Below are 25,777 nucleotides of genomic sequence, written 5' to 3'. Positions count from 1 at the left end.
GGCGCTCATTAATGTCATTAGGATTTGTGTTTGCGCAGTAATAGTAGTTCTGTTTGTCCACATAACATGCGAGATGAAAATGTGCCTCATCTGACATACACAACTTGTTTAGAAATTCATCATCATTGTTTATTTTAGTTATCATCTGTTGACAGAATCCTGGTCATAACCGGTAATCACTGTCCTTCAATTGGTGCATCATCTGTAGTTTGTACAGATGACATTTTAAATCAAGATGAAGAATTCTGCAAACACTCTCCCGGGACATTCCAACCACTGCTGCTTTCTTACGAATTGAACGCTGTGGGCTCTGTAAGACGGACTCGCGTACAACATCAATGTTCGCTGGAGAACGTACACTTCTTGGTTGTCCTGTTGGTTTCTTCTTGAGGACAGATCCAGTCTCTTCAAAGTTATTAATCCAACATTTTATCGCATGTTTCGACAGAATGATATCATGACGTCCTAAATTGTAAAAACATCGAAACTCCCTCTGTGCTGCTACCAGACTATCTTTGTTTTTATAAAACTTTTTATGGCTAATGACACTGTTGCCTGTTCCACTGATCCATGATTACTGAAATGGCGGACTGTTTATTCACGAACTGTCATGAACCCGCAGTGCTGCCACCTGCCCATGGCTGCCACTACTCATTTCAAACATACCCATTATTCTGTGTCACCCTGTACTAAATGAGCTGCCCTTCTTTGACCTTTTTTGGTATCCTCCATCAGTTCTACCTGTTGCAGATCCCACACTTTTTAGCAATACTCCAGAAGAGGATGGAATAGTGTAGTGTAGGCAATATGCATTATCTTAGTGTTTTGGCAATAATTCCCAGTCTTTGGTTTGCTTTCTCACAACATTATCTATGTCGTCATTCCAATTTAAGTTTTATGTAATTGTTATTTCTTGAGTATTTAGTGGAATTCACAGCCTTTAAATTTATATGATTTATTGTGTAGCTGAAATTTAGCAAACTCCTTTAAGTACTCATGTGACAGTCTTCACACTTCATTTAGAGTCAATAGCCACTTTTTGCACGATACAGACATTTGTCTAAATCATTTTGCATTTGGTTTTGATCCTCTGATGATGACTTTACGAGATAAGTGACAGCATCATTTGCAAACACTCTATCCTATCAATGAACAGAAGTCTACTACCTACAACTGAGCCTATATCAGAAAATATTACATTTTTTCATTATGTGAAGTGCACAATATTTCATTTCCGAACATTTTAAACAAGTTGCCAGTCTTTACACCACTTTAGACCATTGTCAAGACCTGATTGGGTATTTGTGTTGTTTTATTCAGATAGTATGGTAGATCATTACAGATACCTGCATTATCTTAAAAAGGATTACATGTGGCATCCTCCATACCGAGAGATCCTCAATCCAGCCACAAATTTTGTGTGATACCCCCCTATAACTGTACTTTTGATGATAAGTGTAGGTGTGGTACTAGCACAAATGCTTTTCGGAAGTCAAGAAATACTGTATCCATATGATTTCTTTGATCCATAGTTTCTTGGGGAGTTATTTGTAGAAAGTGCAGGTTGGGTTGCACATGACCAATGTTTTTAGAACCCACAATGTTTAGTGTGGAGGAGATAATGCTGTTTGAGATCAGAGTAAGTTTTGGGATTCTATAATGGTAGTCTGTCAGGGAGATTGGACGATAGTTTTATGGATCCTATCTGCTATCCTTATTGTACCCAAGTGTGACTGGTACTTTCTTTCAAGTACTGGACACTGATTTTTGTTAGAGGCATCTACAGTATGTTATAATTAAAATGAGAGCTAATTCCACTGAAATTCTGTATAGAATTATCAGGGAGTTCATCAGGCCCTGGACTAAACACTAAATAGTGTTTGCTGTTTCTCAATGCAACTATAACCAATATCTGTACCACTCATCCTTACAGTGGTATGGAAAGTAAACTGAGGCAATACATCTGTCCTATGCTTAATAAAGGAATATCTGAAAATGGAGCCCAGCATTCCTGAGTTTTGTTTTTCCACCGTCAGTTTCACTACCTGTTTCATTCTTAAGTCTCTGGTGTCTTTGACATTCATCATCATCATCATCATCATTTAAGACTGATTATGCCTTTCAGCGTTCAGTCTGGAGCATAGCCCCCCTTATACAGTTCCTCCATGATCCCCTATTCAGTGCTAACATTGATGCCTCTTCTGATGTTAAACCTATTACTTCAAAATCATTCTTAACCGAATCCAGGTACCTTCTCCTCGGTCTGCCCCGACTCCTCCTACCCACTACTGCTGAATCCATGAGTGTTGTGACATTCATTTGACCAGAATTTCTTTGGGTTTTGTGAGAGATCTTTCAATAAGGTACTGATGTGGTGGTCGTTGAAGGCTTCACATGTTCCTTTTCTGTTAGCCAATCATGTTTCATACAGCATCTATCTATAGCCCTATGTTTTGGTTTACACCTGTTTTACAGAAGTCAGTGTTTCATTAGAAGTTTCCTTATAATGGTTATATACCTTGGAGTATTTCTCCCATCGTAAATGTGAATTATTGTAGCACCATGCCCACTGGCAAATGTTTTGAGATCCTGTTTTAGGTAAGACATGATTGCCTCTTTATTTCAGCCTATTGAACATGTAAATATTCCTACTAGTTTTAGCTATTCCTTGTACTTTAGTAATCAGTATTCCTACTTGTTTTAGATGTTGTGCTTTAGTATCAGCAAGAGAGCTAGTATTCCTAATTGTTTTAGGTGTTCTGTGTGTTTTAGTAATCATTGTTGTGACAACTACCTGTGTCACTGATATCAGTTTCATTAGGGGCATCCTCAAAGAGGTCAGATCTATTTGTTGCAATTATGTCTGTTATATTCCCATCATGAGCAGGCTTCGTAGCTATTTGTTCTAGGTGGTTCCCAGAGAAGGTGTTTAGTAATTCTTTTGTGGAAAGTCATGTCACATCCACAACTTACAAAACTGTAACTATCCCAATTGATTATTGAATTATTAATGTCTTCTCCAATTTGATAGAGAAACATGTGTACTAACAAACTGAGATTTTCTGTAAACTACTTGGTGGTATCTGGGGGTGACTCTAGTGATCGGTAGAAAGACCCAGTTTTAACTTTATGCCCACTCTTGATACTGATTGTGGGCCAAACAGTATCACATGCAACTTCTCTTTGTTGGTCAATTTGGTTTTATTGTCTATTGTGGCAAATCCATCACCCATTTTGCATAAGCCAATCCTTCCATATAAACTTACTTTCCCAAAAAATCTCACTTCTGTTGATTTAGATTTTTAGCCATACCTCTCTAATTAGTGTTGTATGACCTCCACCTCCTTTTAGGATTGCTTCTAAGTCTGAGACTTTGTTGCATATGCTTAGTAACTGTTGCTTATTCCACTGTGACCATTATTTTGCTTGTGAGAAGCTAGATTAAGAATTAACACAGTCATCTGAATGTTACTAAATGTCTAATCAAATTTAAATGTTGGACTTACTAATTATATCTTCACTTCTAGCTCACAGGTCCCGGCGACAAAAAGCGGATCGTAATGGTCGTCTCGCTGCACTTGAAAAACTGAAACAGTTGAAAGGAAGCAAAAACAAATATGAAGTGGAGGACTTTGAAAATGTGTATGAGGAAGTGGATGAAAAGGAATATTCGAAGAAAGTGCTGGAACGTCAGGTTGATGACTGGATTGTTGATGACGGTAATATTTACGTAAAAATCTCACCTAAGGACTTCTGGATTTCAGTCATTGTGTTCTACTTCTTAAAGAGATTGTTCTTATCATGTATGGTAATGTGTTTTTTTAATAAAGTATGGTATGGTTTTTTTTTTTTTTTTTTTAACCTAAAAACTTTTTCTTTGTAGATGGCAGTGGATATGTTGAGGATGGTCGTGAAATATTTGATGATGACCTTGATGATGAATCAATTACTTCAGCTTCACGACAGAAAAACAGCTACAGTGGGAAACACGTTAAGAAATCAAATAGTAAAAATGATGCGAAGAAAAACGGTGATGGGTCAGCGAGTATTCGCAATATGCTTATGAACATGCCATCACGAAAGAGGAAAAGAGAAGCAAATGTGAAATTGGATGATGATGATATCCTAGGTGACATTATGCAGGAGTTACATGGTAATAACAGCATCAGCAAAAAACAGTCATTAGACACAGGATTATCTCCACAGTAAGTAATTTTATTACCGATCATATATTAAAGGTTCTTAAGATATATATATCTTGTAACTAATTTGATTAAATCCAACGTTTCTTTTATGGTGGCAAAAGAGAGTTCATTACATGTCTTTAATAACGGGCAGTTGTAATTTTAATAAGAATCCAAATTTTTAAATCAGAATTTCAGTCATTTAGGAGTGAAGGAGACCACTTGCTGAATAGTAGAAGCATTGAGTTGTCAACAGGCACTCCAAGCAAAAAAAGAATAAAAACACAGAACACACAGGGCTAGGACTGCAGTGCAGCAGTCAGACGGTGGAGAGTGGTTGTACCTCGGGGCGGGGGGGGGGGGGGGAGGAGGATTAGAAAGAGGCAGAAAGTGGGAGGAGGGGTTAGGGAGGGATTGCTAACAACTTGAAGGAAGATGGCAGGTGCGTGGCATAGGATCGTGCGAGGGAGAGGCAGGAGCTGCACGTACGCGAGCCAACGAGTTCATGGAGGGCAAGATGATGTGGAGTGTGGATTGGGAAGGGATGACAGGACAGAGGAAAGGGGAGAATGTTTGGTAGAGGTGTGAATGCAGTGGCTTAGTGGAGATTGAGTTCAGGAGGATAATGAGAGCGAAGGATGTGTTGCAAGGATAACTGTCATCTACTACATAATTCAGGAGGGGGGGGGGGGGGGGCTCCAAGTGGCATGCTGTGATGAAAGTGCAGCAAGGTTGGTATAAGACATGGGTGCTGTCACAGGTGGTTCTGCTTATTATGGGGGTAACCCTTTGTCAGGACTACATTAGGATATGCTGGGTCGGTGAATTGGCAGATTTTGCACCTGGGTCTTCCACAGGGGTATGACCTGTGTGGCCAGGAGTTAGGAGTGGGAGTGACATACGGCTGGACCAAGATGTTGTGTAGGTTGGGTGGGCAGCAGAATACTTCTTTAGGATGGGTGGGAAGGATTGTGGGTTGGATGCCCCTCATTTCTGGTCATGATCTTAGATTGTCATAGTGCTGGCTAAGGGCATGGTTTAATTGCTCCACTCCGGTGCGATGTTGAGAGGGGTGTTCCTTAGCATTTGGTTCTTCAGGGTGGTGAGAGGTTTAACAGTGGTGAAGATATGGAGCAGGAAATCTATTTGCAGGCTATAATTTGGGTGATAGTGTCTGCCTGTGAAGACCTATGTGAGACCTTCAGCATACGGGGCAAACTTATAAATCTGTATTCTCGAGTAAACCAGCAGCCTTTTTATATGGTCACGAGAACCTTTTTATATGGTTACGAGAAACTGAATTAGTGACATCTGTTGCATTGGAGAGTAAGTGCTCCTGTCACTGTGGCAAATGAAGTCGTTCAGTATGTTGTGTCTGTGAAACCTTGTACTTCTGTTGTCATTACAGAAGAATGCATCACTACTGGTTTGCAGGTATTGGGTTATTCATGGACATGTGTCAAAGGTGTACTTGTGTGCCTTGATTTGGGGAAACTGCTTCTGCCAGTCTACTGCTCTGGAGAGAGATAGGTATTCTCATATGGGTGGTGGTGGTGGTGGTGGTGGTGGTGGTGTGGGATGAAATGGATCTGTGATAATGTCTGCCATCACCCCTCACTGGAAAGTCATATGTGAATCCATTGTCTGATTTGCTACATCCACTTGCTTGCCTACAACATTGTGCAGGTGAGTAGGATGCTTAGAAAATTGAATGGTGTCAGGATCACCAGATGTGGGGTTATTTTGCTCCTTTCCCTCCCACTCCATCTATGATTCTGTGATCTTGTTCCTAATGAGCTCATCTGGGATATAATTGAGTAAGTTGTGTGCTCACTGGTCCTAGATTTTGCCAGTCCCATTAAGTTGTGGGTGGCAGTTGAATGATGACAGATAAAGATGGGTCCTTATTCCTTACGGTACTTTGGAACCTGTGCAGTGATCCATCACCGCTTGTACTAGAGCAAAGGAGTTGGTGTGTGTTATTAGGTAGATGTTTAATTAAATTGTTCATGGGTCCATGCTAACAGCAATTTGAAGACATAATGTAAATTATTCAAATTAGAATATTCCCTTAAATCAACACAAAAATCTTTTATTGCGCACTATTCTTTTCTTTCTTTTAATGTTTGTTTTCCTTGTACCCATTCATATCGACTCATGGTTATCCATATTTTCTCCACCTGTATATAATTAAGTGTGTATTTATTTATTTTATTTTTACAGTTATCCACCACTTCAAACAGCATTCCCACTTTGATGCAATTATCATGTCTAGAAACAAACAGTTTATGAGTCAGGTATAATATTCCCCCACGAATAGTGGACCTTTGTGTGTTGGGATGAGTTGGCTTCCCTCAGAGATAGAGATGTCCATAGCACAGATACAACTTCATACATCTGTGGAGAGGCCACGTTTAATGTGTGTCTTCTGAAGATGAATTGTTATAGGAAAGACAGTATGTAAAATTAATCTATCCAGAAAGGGGGGGGGGGAGGTTAACATAAGAAAATATGGCCTTGCTACGTCAGTACTATTGAAAGCAAGGGGACTGTAGCCATTATATTTTGCCATGGACATATAGCTCTGTTGTATGATTGTGGGTAAAACATTCCAGAAGTAAAATAGTTCCTCAATTGGGTGTCTGGGCGATGACTACTCACAGCGATTTTATCATTAGTAAAAACAAATATGGCAAACTTCAGGTCAGTGTGTGGAATGTTAGATTCCTTAACCCTTTAACTGCTCTGGACGTGTTAACGCGTGCTCCTTTGTACCTGTCCCTATGTGCTTTGAACGTGTTTATGCATGCCACCAGTCCTTCTACATGGTACTCTGAACGTGTCTAAAAGTAGACACATTCAGAGTACCAGGTAGAAGGACTGATTGCGTGCGTAAACACATTCAGAGCACACAGGGACAGGTACAAAGGCACACACGTTAACACGTCCATAGCAATTAAAGGGTTAATTGTGTACATGGTTTAGAGAAACTGAAAAGGTAAGTAGGTATGTTGAAGTTACATTTAATGGGGATTTGTGAAGTGTGATGGCAAGAACACAGGACTTCTATCCAGGTGAGTATAGAATTATTAATAAAAAATCAAATAGGAATAATGAAGTATGGAGGTGCTGGTCTAATAACAAACGAGAAAATAGGGCCACAGGTAATCTACTGTGAGTATGTGCGTGGCGAACATGGGGCCCCGAGCTATTGCAGCACTCCTTTTGTTGCGTAATCACCACCTCCTTTTGGCACTCCCTGGTCTCCCTCTGGGGTTTGACCTCCACTACTAAATTTCTCTTCCGTAGTGTGAGCCATTTGGGGAAGAGCACCTTACCTAGTGTCTCCAACGTGTGCCCTCCTAGTTCATTCCATCTTTTTTTTCACGTCATTGTCTGACAACAGGGTGCATAGCCAGCCCGTTAGCCAGCCCGTGTGGTGGGGTCGCTATGTACCCTTTTGGTTGAGCCCCCTGAACATATAGGGATCACAGTTCTGATACCTGAGCTGTGACCACCTCATGTAAGCCTACGAGTGGTTGCTCGTCATCCTGGAGCATCGGAACTCCTGGCAATGGCTGCCATGCCAGACGACCCTTGCTGTGGCTGGGTGGTGCCCGTGAGGAAAGCCCCTGATCAGAGTGGGTGATATCAGGGCGGACACTATGCAAATGAAACGCATATGGGTCCAGAACTCTGGGCGTTCTTCTGTGGCCGTCTCTCTGTGTGGAACTGATTCTTTTAGTGCTGCTTCTCCTGCCCCTTTGGCCTTCCCTTCCATGGCTACCCTGGGAGGAGGGTCAGGCCCGTCGGCTAGGGGCGAAATCTTTCCCCCCTATCTGGTTTGCACCAGGACTGATGGGGATACTTTCACCAATACCAAAACCTTTATTCTTTGTGGAACACATTGAAGACAAGTTTGGCGAAGTGGACTCCCTGAGCAAGATGTGGTCGGGTTTGTTGTTGATGAAAACTGCTTCAGCTGCCCAGTCTGTGGCCCTTCGTGCCTGTAACCATCTTGGCACAATTCCTGTGTCCATTACCCCCCACCAGTCTCTAAATATGGTTCAAGGTGTGATTTTTCACAGGGACCTCATCCTTCAAACTGATGAGGAACTTGGGGACAATCTCAGACGGCGGGGTGTTCACTTTGTTCGGCATGTTCAGAAGGGTCCGAAGGACAATCACATTAATACTGGTGCCTTTATCCTGGCCTTCGAAGGGGATACACTCCGTGGGAAAATAAAGATTATGGTTTATCGATGAGATGTGAAGCCGTACAGCCCACCCCCTATGAGGTGTTTTAAGTGCTTGTGTTTTGGACACGTCTTCCCGCTGTTCGCAGGCCCCTCTCTGTGGTGACTGTGGACGTCCACTCCATGAGGGGAGTTCCTGTGTTCCCCCTCCTGTGTGTGTTAATTGTCATGGCAATCATCACTCATTCTCCACATTCACCAGATTGCCCAGTATATAAGAAGGAAAAGAAGATACAGGAGTATGAGTCCCTTGATCGTTTAACCTACACTGAGGCTCGTAAGAAGTATGCACGTCTTCACCCTGTGTCCATGACGTCTAGTTATGCTTTAGTTACATCTTCACCCCTTCCTTACCCCAGTCCCAGACCCCTCTCCTCCCCCCCTTTCCTGCAGCTCTCCCACCTTCTCCTCCGGGTGCTGCTCCCCCTCCCCAACCGGAGAAGTGTCCCACTCCTTCGGCGTCTGCCTGTCAAGGGCGCCCCTCCTGGGATGCCCCTTCCCGGCACCTCCAGGCCAAAGGTCTGCTGCCATGCGAGAACCGCGGTCTGTCGGCCCCCAGGTCGCCTGATCTCTTTCTGTTCCCGACCTTGCTGCAGTTGGCTCCTTTATGCCGCACAGACCACCTCGATCTCAAACAGAAAAGAAGAACAAACATAAGTCCTGGGACAAGGAGCCTCTGGTGTCCCCAGAGGTCCCATCCCCGGCTTCACAACCAGATTCTGACCTGTTGTTCATGGATGTCCCCCCTCCTTGTTGGAGATGGGTGGTGCCCCAGCGGTATGACTGGCTTTAGCCTGTTCAACCCCCATCTGAATCATTGTTCTGTGGTTATCCAGTGGAATTGTAATAGATACTACCTTCACCTTCTGGAATCGAAATCCCTTTATTTCGTCTTACTCAGCAGCTTGTGTGGTTCTACAGGAACACTGACCCTCTGTGGGTTCCGTTTTTCTGTCGAAATCGGGTCAGACCGCTGCGGGCTTCTGGTGGCGTTTGTGCGTTGGTCCATACAGACGTTGCTAGCGCGTGGATTCCTCTTCAAACTACACTGGAAGAGGTTGCTGTTAGGGTCCACCTGGACTTTGAGGTCACAGTTTGCAATCTTTTATCTCCCTCCTGACAGGACACTTACACCTGCTGCCTTAACTGCCCTTCTTCAGCAACTTCCTCCTCCTCGGGGATTTTAATGCTCATCATCCCTTGTGGGGCCTTCTTAATGATGGCTCCCCTCCTCATTTCAGTGCCGGTCATGGTACCTTTTCTGCCATCGATATTTCTCTTTCTTCTCCCTCCCTCCTCCCTTCATTACACTGGTTGCCACACGATGACCTTTGTGATAGTGACCATTTACCATTGATTCTCTCGCTCCCTTCCTACTCCCCGTTGGACAGGTTACCCCGTCGGTCTTTCCAACGCCCTGATTGGCCTCCATACACTGCACAGGTCGTGTTTCCTCCCTCTTTCTCGAGTTGTATTGATGACGTCCTACGTGACGTGTCCAACGTGATTGTTCTCGCTGCTAGCCTTGCTGTACTGCGCTCATCTGGACCATTTCGTCGCCGGCAAGTCCCGTGGTGGAGTACGGCCATTGCCATCTGTGATCGCCGTCGAGCTTTGCAACACCTTAAGAGGCACCCATCCGTTGCCAACCTTATTACCATTAAACGCCTTCACGCTAAAGCCCGTTATTTAAACAAACAGAGCAAACGAATATGTTGGAATAATTTGTTTCTTCCCTCAGTTCTACTGTCCGTATGTTACGGGTATGGGCTACACTTTGCTCTCTCCAAGGTTGTCATTGGCAGTCCACCCTTCCAGGCCTTCACCTCCCAGATGGCCTTTCTACAGACCCGTTGATTCTTGCGGAACATCTTGTGATCCATTTTGCAATGGCATCAGCATCAGCCTCCTATCTGGCTGCTTTCTTTCACCGGAAACAGTGAGCCGAAGCTTCCACCTTATGTTTCACCCCTTGTCAGTCAGAATCTTACAACGAACCTTTTACTGAATGGGAATTTCTTTCCACACTTTATTCTTCTCATGATACAGCCCCTGGCCCAACTCCATTCATAACCAACATAACAAACTGCTTCAACATCTCAGTGCTCCACAACAGCAACATCTTCTCCGGGTGTTTAACTGTATTTGGCTCCAGGGTGACTTCCCTTCCCAGTGGAGGGATAGCATCATGGTTCCTGTCCTTAAGCCTTGTAAGAACCCCCTATTTGTTGAAAGCCAATTAGTCTGACAAATGTTGTTTGCAAGTTACTTGAATGGATGGTAGCCTGTCGCCTCAATTGGGTCCTCGAATCTTGGGACCTATTGTCCCCTTACCAGTGTGGCTTCCGAGAGGGACAGTCTCTGATTGATCATTTACTTCGCTTGGAATCTGCAGTTCGGCAGGCTTTTACCCAGTGCCGCCATTTGGTTGCAGTTTTTTTTTTACCTTGGCAAGGCCTATGACACGGCTTGGTGCCATCACATCTTACTTACACTTCATCAGTGGGGTCTTCGGGGTCCACTCCAGATTTTTATCTGCCAGTTCCTGTTCCATCGGTCATTCAGGGTTCGGGTTGGTACTGTTTTTAGTTCTTCACGGACCCAGGAGATGGGCATCCCACAGGGTTCTGTATTGAGTGTACTTCTTTCCTTCATTGCTATCGATGCACTTGTGGCCTCTGTCGGTTCTTTGGTCTCCCCTGCTCTGTATGTGGATGATTTCTGCATTTGGGTTCCTCTTTGATGGCCTCTGCAGAGCGGCAGCTCCAGGGAGCTACACGGCGTGCCTTTGAATGGACCCTCTCACACGGGTTTCAATTCTCTCCTTTAAAATCGCGGGTGGTCCACTTCTGTCGCCGTACTACAATCCACCCTGATCTAGAGCTCTATCTCGATGCACAACGATTGCCTGTGGTCCCACAGTTTTGTTTCCTGGGTCTTCTTTTCGACAACAAGCTCACTTGGCTGCCCCATATCAGACTTCTGAAGGTAGGATGTTTCTGTAAACTCAATGTCCATTGCTTCCTTGCCCACGCCTGTTGGGGTGCGGACCGCTCCCTCCTCCTCCGCCTTTATCGTGCTTTAGTTCTGTCTCGCTTGGAGTATGGTTGTCAAGTTTATGGTTCAGCTGCTCCTTCCACACTGCACGTGCTGGATCCAGTCTACCATCGTGGTATCCGTTTGGCCACCGGTGCCTTCCCTACTAGCCCTGTTGATAGTCTCCTGGTTGAAGCTGGGATCCCCCCCCCTCCCCCTTTCTGTTCGGTGGTCCCATCTTCTGGTGTCTTATGCAATCACTGTCCGTTCCTCTCCCACTCATCCTTCCTATTCTATCCTTTTCCAAGACCATGGACGTCGCCCACCTTATTCCCACCCTCGGGCAGGTTTACCAGTTGGGCTCCTGCCTTGCATCTCTTTGCCGTGATTTTCAGCTTCCTTCTTTGTCCTGTCTTCCCACTCTCCCCCCTCCCCCCACCCCCCTCCCCCCACCCCCCTCACTCCCCCCAGTTAGTTCCTCAGCCCCGAATTCGGATGGATCTCCGCCGAGGTCCGAAAGATTCCATCCCCCCGATGGTGTTCCGTTCCTTTTTCCACCGAATTTTATGGGAGTTTCGGGATGCTGTTGTTTTTTACACCGATGGCTCTAAATCTGCTGATCATGTGGGATATGCCTTTACGTCCTCTGTTGGAACGGAAAATCATCTGCTGCCACCTACATGTGGGGTGTTTACTGTGGAGTTGATGGCAATTTCCCAGGCCCTTGCCTTTATTAAACAGTCCCAACACAACTGCGTTTTGTTATGTACGGACACAGTGAGTGGCCATTTGGCTATTGACCAGTGTTTTTCGCGCCATCCCTTGGTCTCTGCCACCCATGACCATCTCGTTGATATTCACCGTGCTGCTTGTTCCATTGACTTCCTTTGGTTCCCTGGCCATGTGGGTATCCCAGGTAATGAGCCCGCTGATGGTTTGGCTGGGGGAACAGTCTTTTACCCCCGTTTTCTGTAACCCCTCTTGCAGCGGATTTACGACTTCACATCAAATCCCACTTCGCACAATCATGGGCCAACTCTTGGGAGGCTACTTCCCTGTCTGTTTTCTTTTGCGTGATGAGCCACCCCTCCCCCCCTTGTGGTTGTGGAGCCTTCCAGTCAGTAGCGCACTTTTTGGTTGAATGCCCCCTTCTTTTGGCTCTGCATGCTAAGTACAGACTCCCCCCCACTTTACCTTTGATGTTGGCTGACGATTCCCGGATGGTCGAACTGGGGTGGTTTTTATTCTCAGTTTTAAGGTTTTTAATCTCTCTCTGGTGTTGGAGCAGGGTGGTGAGTGTTGGGGTATCTCCCACTGTAAGCCGTGTTTGGAGATTCCCGACTCCCCTCCCTGGCCGAGATCCTCTTTTCTTCCCCTTTTACTCTGTTTTTATCACTTTTTAGGATTGGTTAGTCTCCTTTTCCCATACACACTTCTACATCCTAGCGGTTGCATGCTTCTAAGTTGCAGGTGGTCTTGCCTCTACTGCTTCAGAGGTGGGATATTTCCTGTCTCTAGCATAGCGTGGGGTTCGCTCTCTTGCTGACTTACCTCATTTTGTTTTTACCATTGATGACATGACTGCACTTTTACGTTTTTTTAGCCTTTTCCCTTTTGTCATTCTGACTTGTCTGAGATGTCACACTATCGGAATGGACCACATTTGAAACAAGGGGCTGATGACCTTGCTGTTTGGTCCCTTAAGCACCAATCAACCAACCACTACAGTAGTAAAAGTTTATATGTTTACTAGTCCAGTGCTCTGTCTTGCTTATTGGGCCAGCACTACCATAACTAACTTTCATAATGCAGTTACAGATTGTTACTTTGTGATATAGTCTCAGTGTGTTAGCTATTTTTAGTTTTTTTTGGGAAGATTTTTAGTCTTTTTCCTTATTTTAGACCTTAAATATTGATATGCAGTCTGTATTGTGTTATAAATTATACTTGTGTCCTAAAATGCTTGGTAACTTTCATTTCTGACCCTTATAAATAATGATGGCTTAAATCATATCATATATAATTTCAACTTTCTCTCTGCCTGTAGAAGTTACCTGAAATCGTTGGCAGAAGCTGCTCCTGCAAGATGTTTGAAGGCTCCAGAGGAAAAACAACAGTCCCCTGTGTGAGTATGGATCAAAAGTAGAAACATTTCTTGAAACATTTTTTAATTTTGTATGTTATAGTTAAGAGCTCTAACTGTGTTACTTTTGTAAAGTATAGAAGAAACATTTACCTTATATTGTTATTTCATTCAAGATGCAATTTGAGCCCTAGAGGGTTATTCACCATCAAAGAAGAAGTCTCCTAAGAAACAGGAGCCTGCAGTGGCCCCTGCCCCACCAGTCCCCCACGGCTCTGTTTCCAAGCACGAGGTGGAGATCCTGGCATTCCCTGAGGACCTAGGTCTCGCTGACGCTTCAGATGCATTGGTACTTGATGCCAACACTCAGCGGGTGGCAGCAGATGATGCTGAGGCCTAATTTGTCTCCTTGGTCACTTTATGCCTTCCCACATGACAGAAAGTGTCATTTTCCAAGGGAACTGTGGTCGTTTATTCTCCCACGTGACTGAATTACATCAGCTTCTAAGTGTTACACCTGCTTTTTGCTTTGTCCTTCAGGAAAGCTGGTTTCCCGCAGTGCAGACCCCCACCCTTCATGGCTATCGGGGTTACTGCAAAAACTGTCTTGCCTGTGACAGACCATCAGATGGAGTTTGCATCTTTGTCCTTACCTATGTCTTTAGCGAACCTGTGCCCCTTCAAACACCTTTAGAAGCCGTGGCTGACAGAGTGAGACAACGCAGGAAACTACCATCTGTAACATCCACCTCCCTCCAGATGGTGATGCACCATCCCATGTATTGGCTGCACTCACCTCGCAACTCTCCCCACCTTTTCGCCTTCTGGGTGATTTTAACATTCATAACCTTTGGTGGGGTGGAACCGAGGTTACTGGCTGTGGCAAAGATGTTGGGGATCAACTAACTCAATTTGACCTTTGCCTTCTAAATGCAGGTGCCTACACACATTTCAGCATTCCAGTGTGGCACATGGCACATATTCAGTCATTGATCTCTCTGCCTGCAGTCCTGGCCTTCTCCCATCTATCTACTGGAGAGCACATGACATGTTTGGTAGTGACCACTTTGCACTCTTCCTGTCCCTACCCCAGCATCCCTCATCTCGACGCTAGCCCTGCGAGCTCTTCCCAAGCCTGACTGGGACACTTTCACCTCCGCTACCATTGTTGAATCTCTGTTTCATGCCACCATCGATCAGGTGATTCACACCATCACTAATACCATTATTACCACAGCTGAATTGGCAACCCCATGTTCCTCCGGTTGCGCCCTGCGGAAGTCAGTGGCGTGGGGGTTACCAGAAATTGCTGTGACCATTAGAAACCATAGGTGGGCCCTCTGTCATAAGTGCCACACCTCCCTGGAGAACCTTACTGCCTTCAAGTGGCTCCATGTCCAGGTTCGCCTCCTCGTCAAATGAAGGAAGCAGAGTGTTGGGAATGCTATGTCTCCGCCAGGTTTGGACCAAGTTCTGCCGAGTTTATGGCTATGAGACCCCTGCAGGTGTACCTGGAATAGCCATAAATGAAGCTGTATCTGCTGATCCAGGCATAATTGCACAATGTCTTGCTGAGCATTATGCTCACATCTCTGCGTCTGAGAATTACCACCCCACCATTAGTCTCCTCCAACAGCAGGTAGAAGGAGAACACCTCTCTTTTGCTTCACGCCACCCTGATTCACATAATGCTCCTTACAGTGAGTGGGAATTTGTCAATGCCCTTGCTGACTGTCCTGACAGAGCCCCTGGCCCAGACCACATCCATTTCCAAATGCTCAAACATCTGTCAGCGGATTCCCAGTGCCAGTTCCTTGCCATTTCCAACCGCATCTGGAGTGATGGTGAATTCCTATCGCATTGGCAGGAAAGATTATCATCCCAGTGCTAAAGCCTGGTAAGAACCCACTAGATGTTGATAGCTATTATCCTGTCAGCCTCACCAACATTCTATGCAAGCTGCTTGAAGGTATGGTGAGCCGGCGGTTGTGTTGACTCCTTGAGTCACAGGGCCTTCTGGCTCTGTCCCAGGGCGGTTTTCACCAAGGGTGCTCGACAATCGACAACTTGGTCCACCTGCAGTCTGCCATTCAGTCGGCCTTTTCCCGGCGACAACACCTTATTGGCGTCTTTTTCGACTGACGAAGGCTTACGATACCACTTGGTGACACCATATTCTCACTACTCTGCGTGAGTGGGGTCTCCAGGGCCTGCTCCCGATTTTTATACAGAACTTTTTGTCGCTTCGCACTTTCAGATTTCTCGTCGGTGCTTCCCACAGTGCACCCCATGTACAAGAGAATGGGGTACTGCAGGGCTGTGTCCTGAGGATCCCACTCCTTTTAATTGCTGTCGATGGTCTAGCATTAGTAGTTGGGTTGTCAGTCTCTTCTCTCCTACATGCTGATGATTTTTGTGTTTCCTTCTGCTCCTCTTCTGTTGGTGTGGCTGAATGGTGGCTGCAGGGAACTATATGGAATGCACAGTCATGGGCCTTCACTCACAGCTTTCAGTTTTCGGCCACCAAGACTTGAGTCATGCACTTCTGTCGTCATCGTACTGTCCACCCCCATCCAGAACTTTACCTCAATGACCAACTACTAAATATAGTGGAGACTTACTGCTTTTCAGGACTGGTCTTTGATGTCCGCTTAACTTGGATTCCCCATCTTCGTCAGCTTAAGGCCATTTGCTGGTGACATCTTAATATTATTCAATGCCTGAGCCACACCGACTGGGGTGCTGATTATCCTACACTGCTGCAGCTGTACAAAGCCCTCATGCAGTCCTTTATTAACTGGGAGCCTGGTGTACGGTTCAGAATCGCCCTCCACACTGCATATGCTGGGCCCTATCTACCACTGTGGAGTTAGGCTCGCAATGGGAGCCTTCCGAACGAGACCCGTAAACAGCCTCCTTGTGGAGCTGGTGTTCCTCCACTGCGGCTCCAGTGGCAACTGCTGCTTGCAAATTATACCACCCACATTCATAATTCGTCTTGTCATCCAAATTAATGTCTCCTTTTTCCTAACATGGCGATCCATCTCCCACAATGGTGGCCCAGAACTGGGAATCCACTCGCTGTGTGTGCCTGGTCCCTTCTTACAGAACTCAAAGCTTCCCCTCTACCATCTTTTCTGAGAGTCCACTTACGTACACCCGTACCTCAGCCACAGCTTCGGCTGGACGTACCACAAGGCCCAAAAGGCCCTGTTTCAACATAGGCCCTCTGCCAGCAATCTCTCTTTCTTCTTGGCATTTTCGAGGGTTCAGAAATAGTCTACACAAATGGATCAGTGGTCAACAGTCCTGTTGGCTTCGCTTACGCTTATGTTGGCCATACTGAACAGTGCTCCTTGCTGGATGGCTCTATTGTTTTCACTGCAGAGTTAGTGGGCATCTATTGTGCTCTTGAGCGTATCCGCCCCTGCACTGGTGAGTCCTTCGTTATCTGTAGCGACTTCTTAAGCAGCCTCCAAGCTCTCGACCAGTGTTTCCCTCGACATCATATCCTTTGGTAATGGCTACCCAGGGATCTCTTTGTCCTCAGGAACAGTGGACATTCAGTGGCCTTCATTTGGACCCTAGGACATTTCAGGATACTGGGCAATGAACTTGCTGACTGCCTACCCAAACAGGCCACCAGTAAACCAACTGTGGAGATTAGCCTGCTGGAGACAGATTTGTGATCGGTCTTCTGCCGCAAAGTTTTCGGGATTTGAGATACTGACTGGCGCACCTTTAGTGCACCAAATAAACTCCATGTTATCAAGGAGATAATGAATGTATGGTGCTCGTACATGGGTGCCACTCGCAGGGGAGTGTTGTCCTTAGCTGTCTCCGCATCAGGCGTATGTGGTTAACACATGGTCACCTCCTCCATTGCGAGGACCCGCCTCAGTGTCGCTGTGGCTCCCATATCACTGGTGTCCACCTGTTGTTGGACTGCCAAATTTTAGCTGCTCTGTGGTGGACTTTTAACCTTCCCAGCACGCTGCCAATGGTGTTAGGCGACAGTGCCTCAACGGCAGATTTAGTTTTATGTTTTATTTGTGAGTGGGTTTTTTATCATGCAATCAAAGGGTCGGTGTCTGGCCTTCTCTCCAAGGCCTCCACCCTCTCTAAATTTTAACTCGTTCTCACCTTTCCATTGCACTTTGTTTGCCATGGTGTTCATCTTTTCCCTATGTGTGTTCATCTCTCCTTGACTTTTAGGCTGGACATTTTAGTGTGCTGCAGAGTGGCTGGCTCATCCTTTCTTATTCTCGTGAACAGCCGGCCCGGACCATCTGCTCTGTCATTTGCATAACTTCCTGTACTTTTCCTTGTGGTGTACATTTTCCCCTTTTTCGTTTGTTTGTTTCTTTCATTTTCTCTTTCGGTGTGGTTCCCCATTCCTTTTATGCCCTTTTACTTTCCCAGACTAATTGCGGTAGTTGTTTTACCTTCAGCCTTGTTTGCGTGAGGAAAAAGGAATTGATGTAGTTTGGTCCCTTTATACCCCCAACCAACCAATCATTCATTTGCAACTTGTGTACCATATATGCCATTATGAAGGAGAGCCAGCTGCTGTTTTTGTTAATATTTCAAACTTCTAAGACACGCGGAACACTCTGGGCTGTCTGTATACTGGAGAGGTAATAACATTGTTTAATGTGAACATTTGTGGTAACTAAAATTCAAATCTTCTATTCCAAACATAGGTCTCCACAAGAGGGACCATTCCCCCCCACCCACCCTCCATCTCCCATAAATGCCCCCCCTCCCCCCCCCCCCCCCAATAATCTGTAGTACAGAGTTTTTGTCATAGAATTCCCACACACTTAAATTAGTAGATAAACATCAGTTCTTTGGGATATTTCGTATCACTTCCTTCGGCATGAATGTCTCGAAATTGACCAACCCATTTATATCAAATAGGGCAGTTTTAGTGTCTTGTCATTTTATCTCCATTCCCCTCCTGCATGAATTTTTGCAGATGTATATGAGACTGAACATTCTGATTAATTATAGAAGGCATCCCCCCATGAACCATGGACCTTGCTGTTGGTGGGGAGGCTTGCATGCCTCAGTGATACAGATAGCCGTACCGTAGATGCAACCACAACGGAGGGGTATCTGTTAAGAGGCCAGACAAATGTGCGGTTCCTGAAGAGGGGCAGCAGCCTTTTCAGTAGTTGCAGGTGCAACAGTCCAGATGATTGACGATTCTGGTCTTGTAACACTAACCAAAACGGTCTTGCTGTGCTTTTACTGCGAACGGCTGAAAGCAGGGGGAAACTACAGCCATAATTTTTCCCGAGGGCATGCAGCTTTACTGTATGGTTAAATGATCATCTCGTTCTCTTGTGTAAAATATTCCTGTGGTAAAATAGTCCCCCATTCGGATCTCCGGGCGGGGACTCCTCAGGAGAAAGAAAACTGGTCTTCTGCAGATCAGAGCGTGGAATGTTGGATACCTTAATCGGGCAGGTAGGTTAGAAAATTTAAAAAGGGAAATGGATAGGTTAAAGTTAGATATAGTGGGAATTAGTGAAATTCAGTGGCAGGAGGAACAAGACTTCTGGTCAAGTGACTACAGGGCTATAAATACAAAATCAAATATGGGTGATGCAGGAGTAGGTTTAATAATCAATAAAAAAAATAGGAATGCGGGTAAGCTACTACAAATGGCACAGTGCACACATTATTGTTGCCAAGATTGACACGAAGCCCATGCACACCGCAGTAGTACAAGTTTATATGCTAACTAGCTCCGCAGATGATGAAGAGATTGATGAAATGTATGATGAGATAAAAGAAATTATTCAGATAGTTAAGGGAGACGAAAATTTAATAGTCATGGGTGACTGGAATTCGCTAGTAATAAAAGGAAGAGAAGGAAATGTAGTAGGTGAATATAGAATGGGGGTAAGGAATGAAAGACGAAGCCGCCTGGTAGAATTTTGCAGAGCATAACTTAATCATAGTTAACACTTGGTTCAAGAATCATGAAAGAAGGTTGTATACATGGAAGAGGCCTGGAGGTACTGGAAGGTTTCAGACAGATTATATAATAGTAAGGCAGAGATTTAGGAACCAGCTTTGAAATTGTAAGACATTTCCAGGGGCAGATGTGGAATCTGACCAAAATCTGTTGGTTATGAACTGTAGATTAAAACTGAAGAAACTGCAAAAAGGTGGGAATTTTAAGGAGATAGGATGTGGATAAACTGACAGAACCAGAGGTTGCAGGGAGTTTCAGGGAGACCATTAGGGAACGACATGAATGAGGGAAAGAAATACAGTAGATGGAGAGTGGGTAGCTTTGAGAGATGAAATAACGAACGCAGCAGAGGATCAAGTAGGTAAAAAGATGAGGCCTTGTATAAATCCTTGGCTAACAGAATAAATATTGAATTTAGTTGATGAAAGGAGAAAATATGCAGTAAATGAAGCTGGCAAAAAGGAATACAAACGTCTCAAAAATGAGATCAACAGGAAGTGCAAAATGGCTAAGCAGGGATGGCTAGAGGACAAATGTAAGGATGTAGAGACTTATCTCACTAGGGGTAAGATAGATACCGCCTACAGGAAAATTAAAGAGACCTTCGGAGAAAAGAGAACCACTTGTATGAATATCAAGAGCTCAGATGGAAACCCAGTAATAAGCAAAGAAGGGGAAGCAGAAGGATGGAAGGAGTATACAGAGGGTCTATACAAGAGCGATGTACTTGAGGACAATATTATGTAAATTTAAGAGCATGTCCTTGCTTTTAAATGTCTCAGTGGTAAGGCTTGTTACATTATTAACCAGAGTAAAAAGGAGTAGTGGGAGCACTATGTTTCCTCGCTGGGGACATATGCCTTTTCATCACAGGTTTGGTTCAAGCTCCGTAGCCTTCTGAGCCACCAGCATCAGTCAGCTGTCCAGGGTCTTAATCTCGAAGATGCTCTATGCACTGATTCATTGGTCCTTGCAGAACACCTTGCAATACACTTTGTGACGGCCTCAGCGTCCTCTTCCTGTCCTACTATCTTCCTCCAGCAGAAACCCCGAGTTGAACAGACTCCCCTCTGTTTCACCCCACACCGTGCTGAACCATATAATGAACCCTTCACTGAATGGGAATTCTTGCTGGCTCTTACCTCTTGGTGTTACACAGCCCCAGGCCTGGATTTTATCCACGACCAGATGCTCCAGCACTTTGACATTCCCCAGAGGCAACATCTCCTCTTCAACTGCATTTGGCTCATGGGTGCTTTTCCATCACAATGCTGAGATAGTATAGTTATCCCAGTCTTTAAGCCCAATAAAACCAAATGTCTCTCAACAGCTACCGCCCAGTTCACCTGATGAATGTACTTTCTAAACTGCTCGAGATGGTTAGCTTCAGATTATGTTGGATATTTGAATCTCGAGTCCTTTTGTCCCCATATCAGTGTGGCTTCCGGGAAGGACGATCTCTGACTGACAATGTACTCAGATTAGAAACAGCAATCCGATAGGCTTTTACTAACTGCCGGCACCTTGTTGCGGTTTTCTTTAACGTGCGTAACACACGTGGCATGGCTTGGTGCCATCACATTTTAATTACCATCTGTGACTGGGGCTTCCATGGTCCCCTTCAGATTTTTATCCACGAGTTTTTATCTCACCGGCCCTTCTGGGTTCCTGGTGGCGCTTTACTCAGCACTCGTCGGATTCAGAAGAATGGTATCTCACAGGGTTTTATGTTAAGTGTCACACTCTTCTTCATAGCCATCAATGGGTTTGTAACCTCTGTTGGGCCTGTGGTTACCCCGGCATTGTATGTCGACAATTTTTGCATCTTGTGCAGCTCTCCCTCCGTAGCATCTGCTGAGTGCCTGCTCCAAGGTACCATCTGATGGGCCTCTGTGTGGGTCATCTCCCACGGCTTTCAGTTTTCTCCATCCATATGTAGGTTATGCATTTTTGTCATCTACCCACTGTATACCCCAATCCAGAACTTCATTTAGGTGACCAGCTTCTCGATGTTTTAGCACAGTCCCCTTTCTTGGACCTCATTTTTAATAAAAAGCTGACGTGGCTGCCCCATATTCACCGCATGCTTGTGGAAGCTTAATGCTCTGCGCCTCCATGCCCATACATCTTAGGCTGAAGACCATACTCTCTTCTCCATCTTTACCGTGCACAAGTCTTGTCCAGGCCTGATTATGGTAGTCAGGTTTATGGCTAGCAGCTCTTTCCACTCTGCAAATACTTGACCCTGTTCACCGTTGTGAGATGCGTCTGGCTATTGGTGCTTTTCGCACTTGTCCCATTGGCAGTCTCTTCGCAGAAGCGGGAATTCCTCCTCTACAAATACGACGCAGCCAACTCCTGGTTTCTTATGCAATCGCCATTCACCAAGTCCCTGACCATCCTGTGCTTGAGAGATGTCTCCCTCCTGACAACCACCAATGGGTGGGATTGCCTGTTGGAATGCGTCTCACTTCCCTCTATCAGGATCTCCATCTCCATTCACTGGAATGCGCCCCATGTGTTTCTTTCCACCCCCACTTTCCCCCCTCTCTTGGACACTGCCCAAACCATGGATTAAGACATTCCAGGGTCCTAAGGTCTTCTATCGCCCCTATGGTTTTCAAGCGTCTCGTACGTGCCATCCTTGCATAGTTCTAGGTTGATACCATATTAAAACTGATGCTTCTAAGACAATAGATAAGGTGGGATATGCTTTCATGTCTCCTACTTTGGTAGAACACCATTTATTGTGGGGGTCATGTAGTGTATTCACAGCAGATCTCCTAGCCATTCATAGAACGCTCATTTTGTATCTCAGCCCTCTCTCCACAATGTTTTAATTTGTACCGACTTCGTGAGTAGCCTGCAGGCTGTCGAACTGATGCTACTCTCATCACCCTTTGGTCTTTGCTATCCATGACCTCTGCCCTTGGCCGTGCCGCCTGCTCAGTTGTCTTTCTCTGTGTCCCAAGTCATGGGCATCCCAGGGAATGAACTGGCTGACCGTTTGGCTAGAGAAGCAGGTACTTACACCCCATTCCCTTCCATGATTCCAGTTGTGTATATGTGGACCTCTGTCAGATCTCTCTTTGCCCAAAAGTGGAATGACATCTGGTGCACTACTGCTCACAGTAATAAACGCTGTACACTCAAGGAGTCTATTGCAGTGTGGCACGCTTCCTTCCGCTCCTCACAGAAGGACAGAAGGAGTCTACTGTTTTATGCCACCTATGCATTGCTTACATCAGGCTCACCTGTTGTTTCCTTCTGTGTAATGAACCAACCAACCACAATGTGGTTGTAGAGCCAGACTGTGACCGTATCCCATGTATTGTTGGAATGTCCCCTTCTTTTGGCCCTTCGTGCTTCTAGATTCCTTAATTTTAATACTAGCAGACAATTTACAGACAGTTTTACTGGTCCCCAGTTTGCTCTGTGAAAGTGGTTTTTATTTACAGATATAAGGTTTTGCTTTCCTCCTGGAGCAGGGGCAAGGTGGTTGTGGTTGGGACCTCTCTTCATGTCTTCTCGGTCTGGGCCCCCATGACCACTCCCCCATGAAAGAATGCTCTTTTTTCAGGTTTTTTAATTTGGTCTCACCTTTTATGCCTTTTACTGTGTGTTTTAACTTCATTATTATATAATTTGACTCACCTGACTGGACCCATCCATTTTTAGCCGAAGCTCTTTCTTCTGTTAATAACTTCAGAATTGCAAGACTGATGACCTTGCCATTTGGTCCCATAAACCTTCTCAATTAATCAATCAATCAAAATTTTTGTCTTTGCCTAGGCCAGTTTCGAAAAGTCACTAAATTCATCACAAAGTTCACCTACCCAGTCTTTAGGCATAGTGAGTTTCACAGAGAGAATATTGTCTTGAATGTGCAAGCCAGACAGATCAAAGGAGTCCATACCAAAAATATTTTCACTTCCACATGAGCACAAAACTGGGAACAAAACTGTCTTTGTCATGTTATGAAATGTGGCAGGTGGGCCGCAAATGTCCACTGTAACAAGAAAGAGTTGACTATGACTTACGTAGCTTGGGGCTTGGCTGATATTTCTTATGGGCCTCTGCTGAACAAAGTCACTGACACACCACTGCTCAAGTGCAAGCATATTTTGTGCTTGGCAATCTGCAGAGTGAAAAACAGCTGGGCAATGAAACACTAGTCTGTTGCCTAACACACTGATTGTTTACATCGCTACCCTTGCTGGGATTTTGGGTGCTGTGTATTCCTGAACTGTCATCCAAGTACTGAAGCTCCACTAATTCCAAAACTTCTTTTACATCCCAAACTCTGCCCGGGACATATTTGCCCCCCCCCCCCCCCTCTTTTTTTCCCTACAATTAGATCACCCTAGCTTGGCAACTGATGTAGATTTTCGTTGACTCGGACAATGACTGATTGAGTATAAGTTATTTCTTTTCTTTTGAATGATGTTGTTTATATCAGGACAATGGACAAAGCTTTCAGAAAACAACAGGACGACCGTTAATTACGTGTATTTGTTTACCTTTTTACAAAATTTGAACTAGTTTGCACAAGTTTGAAATGTAGAAATGATTCACATTAAAAAACAGTCAAAATGCATTATTTTGCACTAGAATATGAGTAAAGCTGAATTTTTGAAACCAAGTTTTCAATGTTATTGTAGTAATCCATATTTTATTTATTTGATTCATTTTAAATGGTTTTCATGCATCGAATTCACATAAGATGAATTTTATGTGCTACATTTAGCTTGACTTTAAACCATTATATCTCGACAACAGATAAAGATTATTGGATAAAAAGAATTCGTTTTGACTTTATCCATTTATCTACCTTTGTGAAAAGTTTGAACTGATTTTGTACAAGTTTGAAGTATACAAGTGATGTGCTTCAAAAACCTCCCATAAAAAAGGTGTTTTTTAGTTGCACGGAAACTCCAAATGCAGCACAGCTTTTTCAAACTGTCAAAACTTATCTTAGAATGTCCACTGAATTTGAACCATCAATCTCGCTCCAATTCTGAGCTATTTAAGGGTGACTGTTTTTGCACATAAAATTGGAATATTGCACATACAGTTGATACCGTTAGCTGATCATTAATTTCAATCCAATTAAAATCTTTTGCAGAAGGAAATAATCAATTCACACAGTTTACAAGGGGGTCAGCTCTGGTTTGTCATTCAAATCTTGCTTAGCATTCTGTAACATAGCTACAGTAAGGCAGATGACCTTTTAAGACATGATTACCTCTTTATCTGGTGGGAAACATGTAGCAATGGGTGCGAAACATGGAAGATATGGCATGACTCAAAGAAGTTACAGATTAAGTAAACTGTACTGTATGAGCTGGAAAATACCTGCTGTCAAAACACTTATACCCTGTCTGACAAAATGGGCTCTGCAATATCAAAATGAGTATAAAGACAGCTGATCATCATAAGGTGTAAAAATTACAGAAATTGAAGTGCTAGTGTTAGGGGAGTTGCAAGTCAACTTTAGTCAAAATAAAACTGGCCCAGATGCTATTTATAAGACTGAGGCGGAACTGATCCTTGTTAATGAAAAGAACTGCCCACCACAGAAAAATATGAAAACAGTGATTTTGATACCCCCATTGGTTACCGTCATGTGACAGTGCTGCGCACCTCCTCCATGCTCTGCCACGAGTGCTTCACTGTATCATTACATTTGAGTGAGTGAGAGGAGCAGATCTGCATACTGACTAGTTGAAAACTGCACAGAAAAGTGCTAACAATAAAATGACACATGTTCATTGTAAAGTGTTATGCAAAGCATAATTCTTGGAAAACGTGTGAGGGATTTTTTGCACAAACAGAGTAACATGGAAGTGTTTTGACGATACCTCCAGCAAAGCCTGTAATGCAAAAGTTAGTGGCAAAATGGCATAAAACCAGCTCTGTAGCAAATAAAAATTGTTAACTCTCTGGAAAGTGTTTAAACACCATGTCAGTCTTGTAAATATTTCCTGAGTCAGTTTTATTTGACCCACCTAATACATTTTATATTGAATTTACAGTGAAACTGGTGTCTCAGATGGAAACTGTAATATAAATTATTTGGTAGATCATTCTGTTTGATGGGGAATAGGTTTAAATTGTTACAGTTTTTATTAATTAAGTCATAGAATAGGTGTGGAGAACTATAGGGTTTTATTACTGCTGTTGATTTGTAGTATTAGGACTTAAGTTGTGTATTTGTAATATTACCTTACTG

At 44.3% G+C, this 25,777-nt stretch overlaps 1 protein-coding gene across 1 annotated transcript in view; it reads left to right on the top strand.

Moving 5' to 3' along the window:
- Positions 1 to 25,777, top strand: part of LOC126162843 (DNA polymerase alpha catalytic subunit) — a 244,379-nt gene that overhangs the window by 8,077 nt on the left and 210,525 nt on the right. The window contains exons 2-4 of the mRNA XM_049919607.1: positions 3,528 to 3,719; positions 3,884 to 4,205; positions 13,524 to 13,601. Of these exons, the coding sequence (XP_049775564.1) occupies positions 3,528 to 3,719; positions 3,884 to 4,205; positions 13,524 to 13,601 (592 nt within the window). The remainder of the gene's footprint in view (positions 1 to 3,527; positions 3,720 to 3,883; positions 4,206 to 13,523; positions 13,602 to 25,777) is intronic.

This window comes from Schistocerca cancellata, chromosome 2, assembly GCF_023864275.1.
Source record: "Schistocerca cancellata isolate TAMUIC-IGC-003103 chromosome 2, iqSchCanc2.1, whole genome shotgun sequence".
Taxonomy (NCBI): domain Eukaryota; kingdom Metazoa; phylum Arthropoda; class Insecta; order Orthoptera; family Acrididae; genus Schistocerca; species Schistocerca cancellata.
Note: the sequence above shows the minus strand (reverse complement) of the source record. Positions and strands in the feature narration are given on the sequence as shown.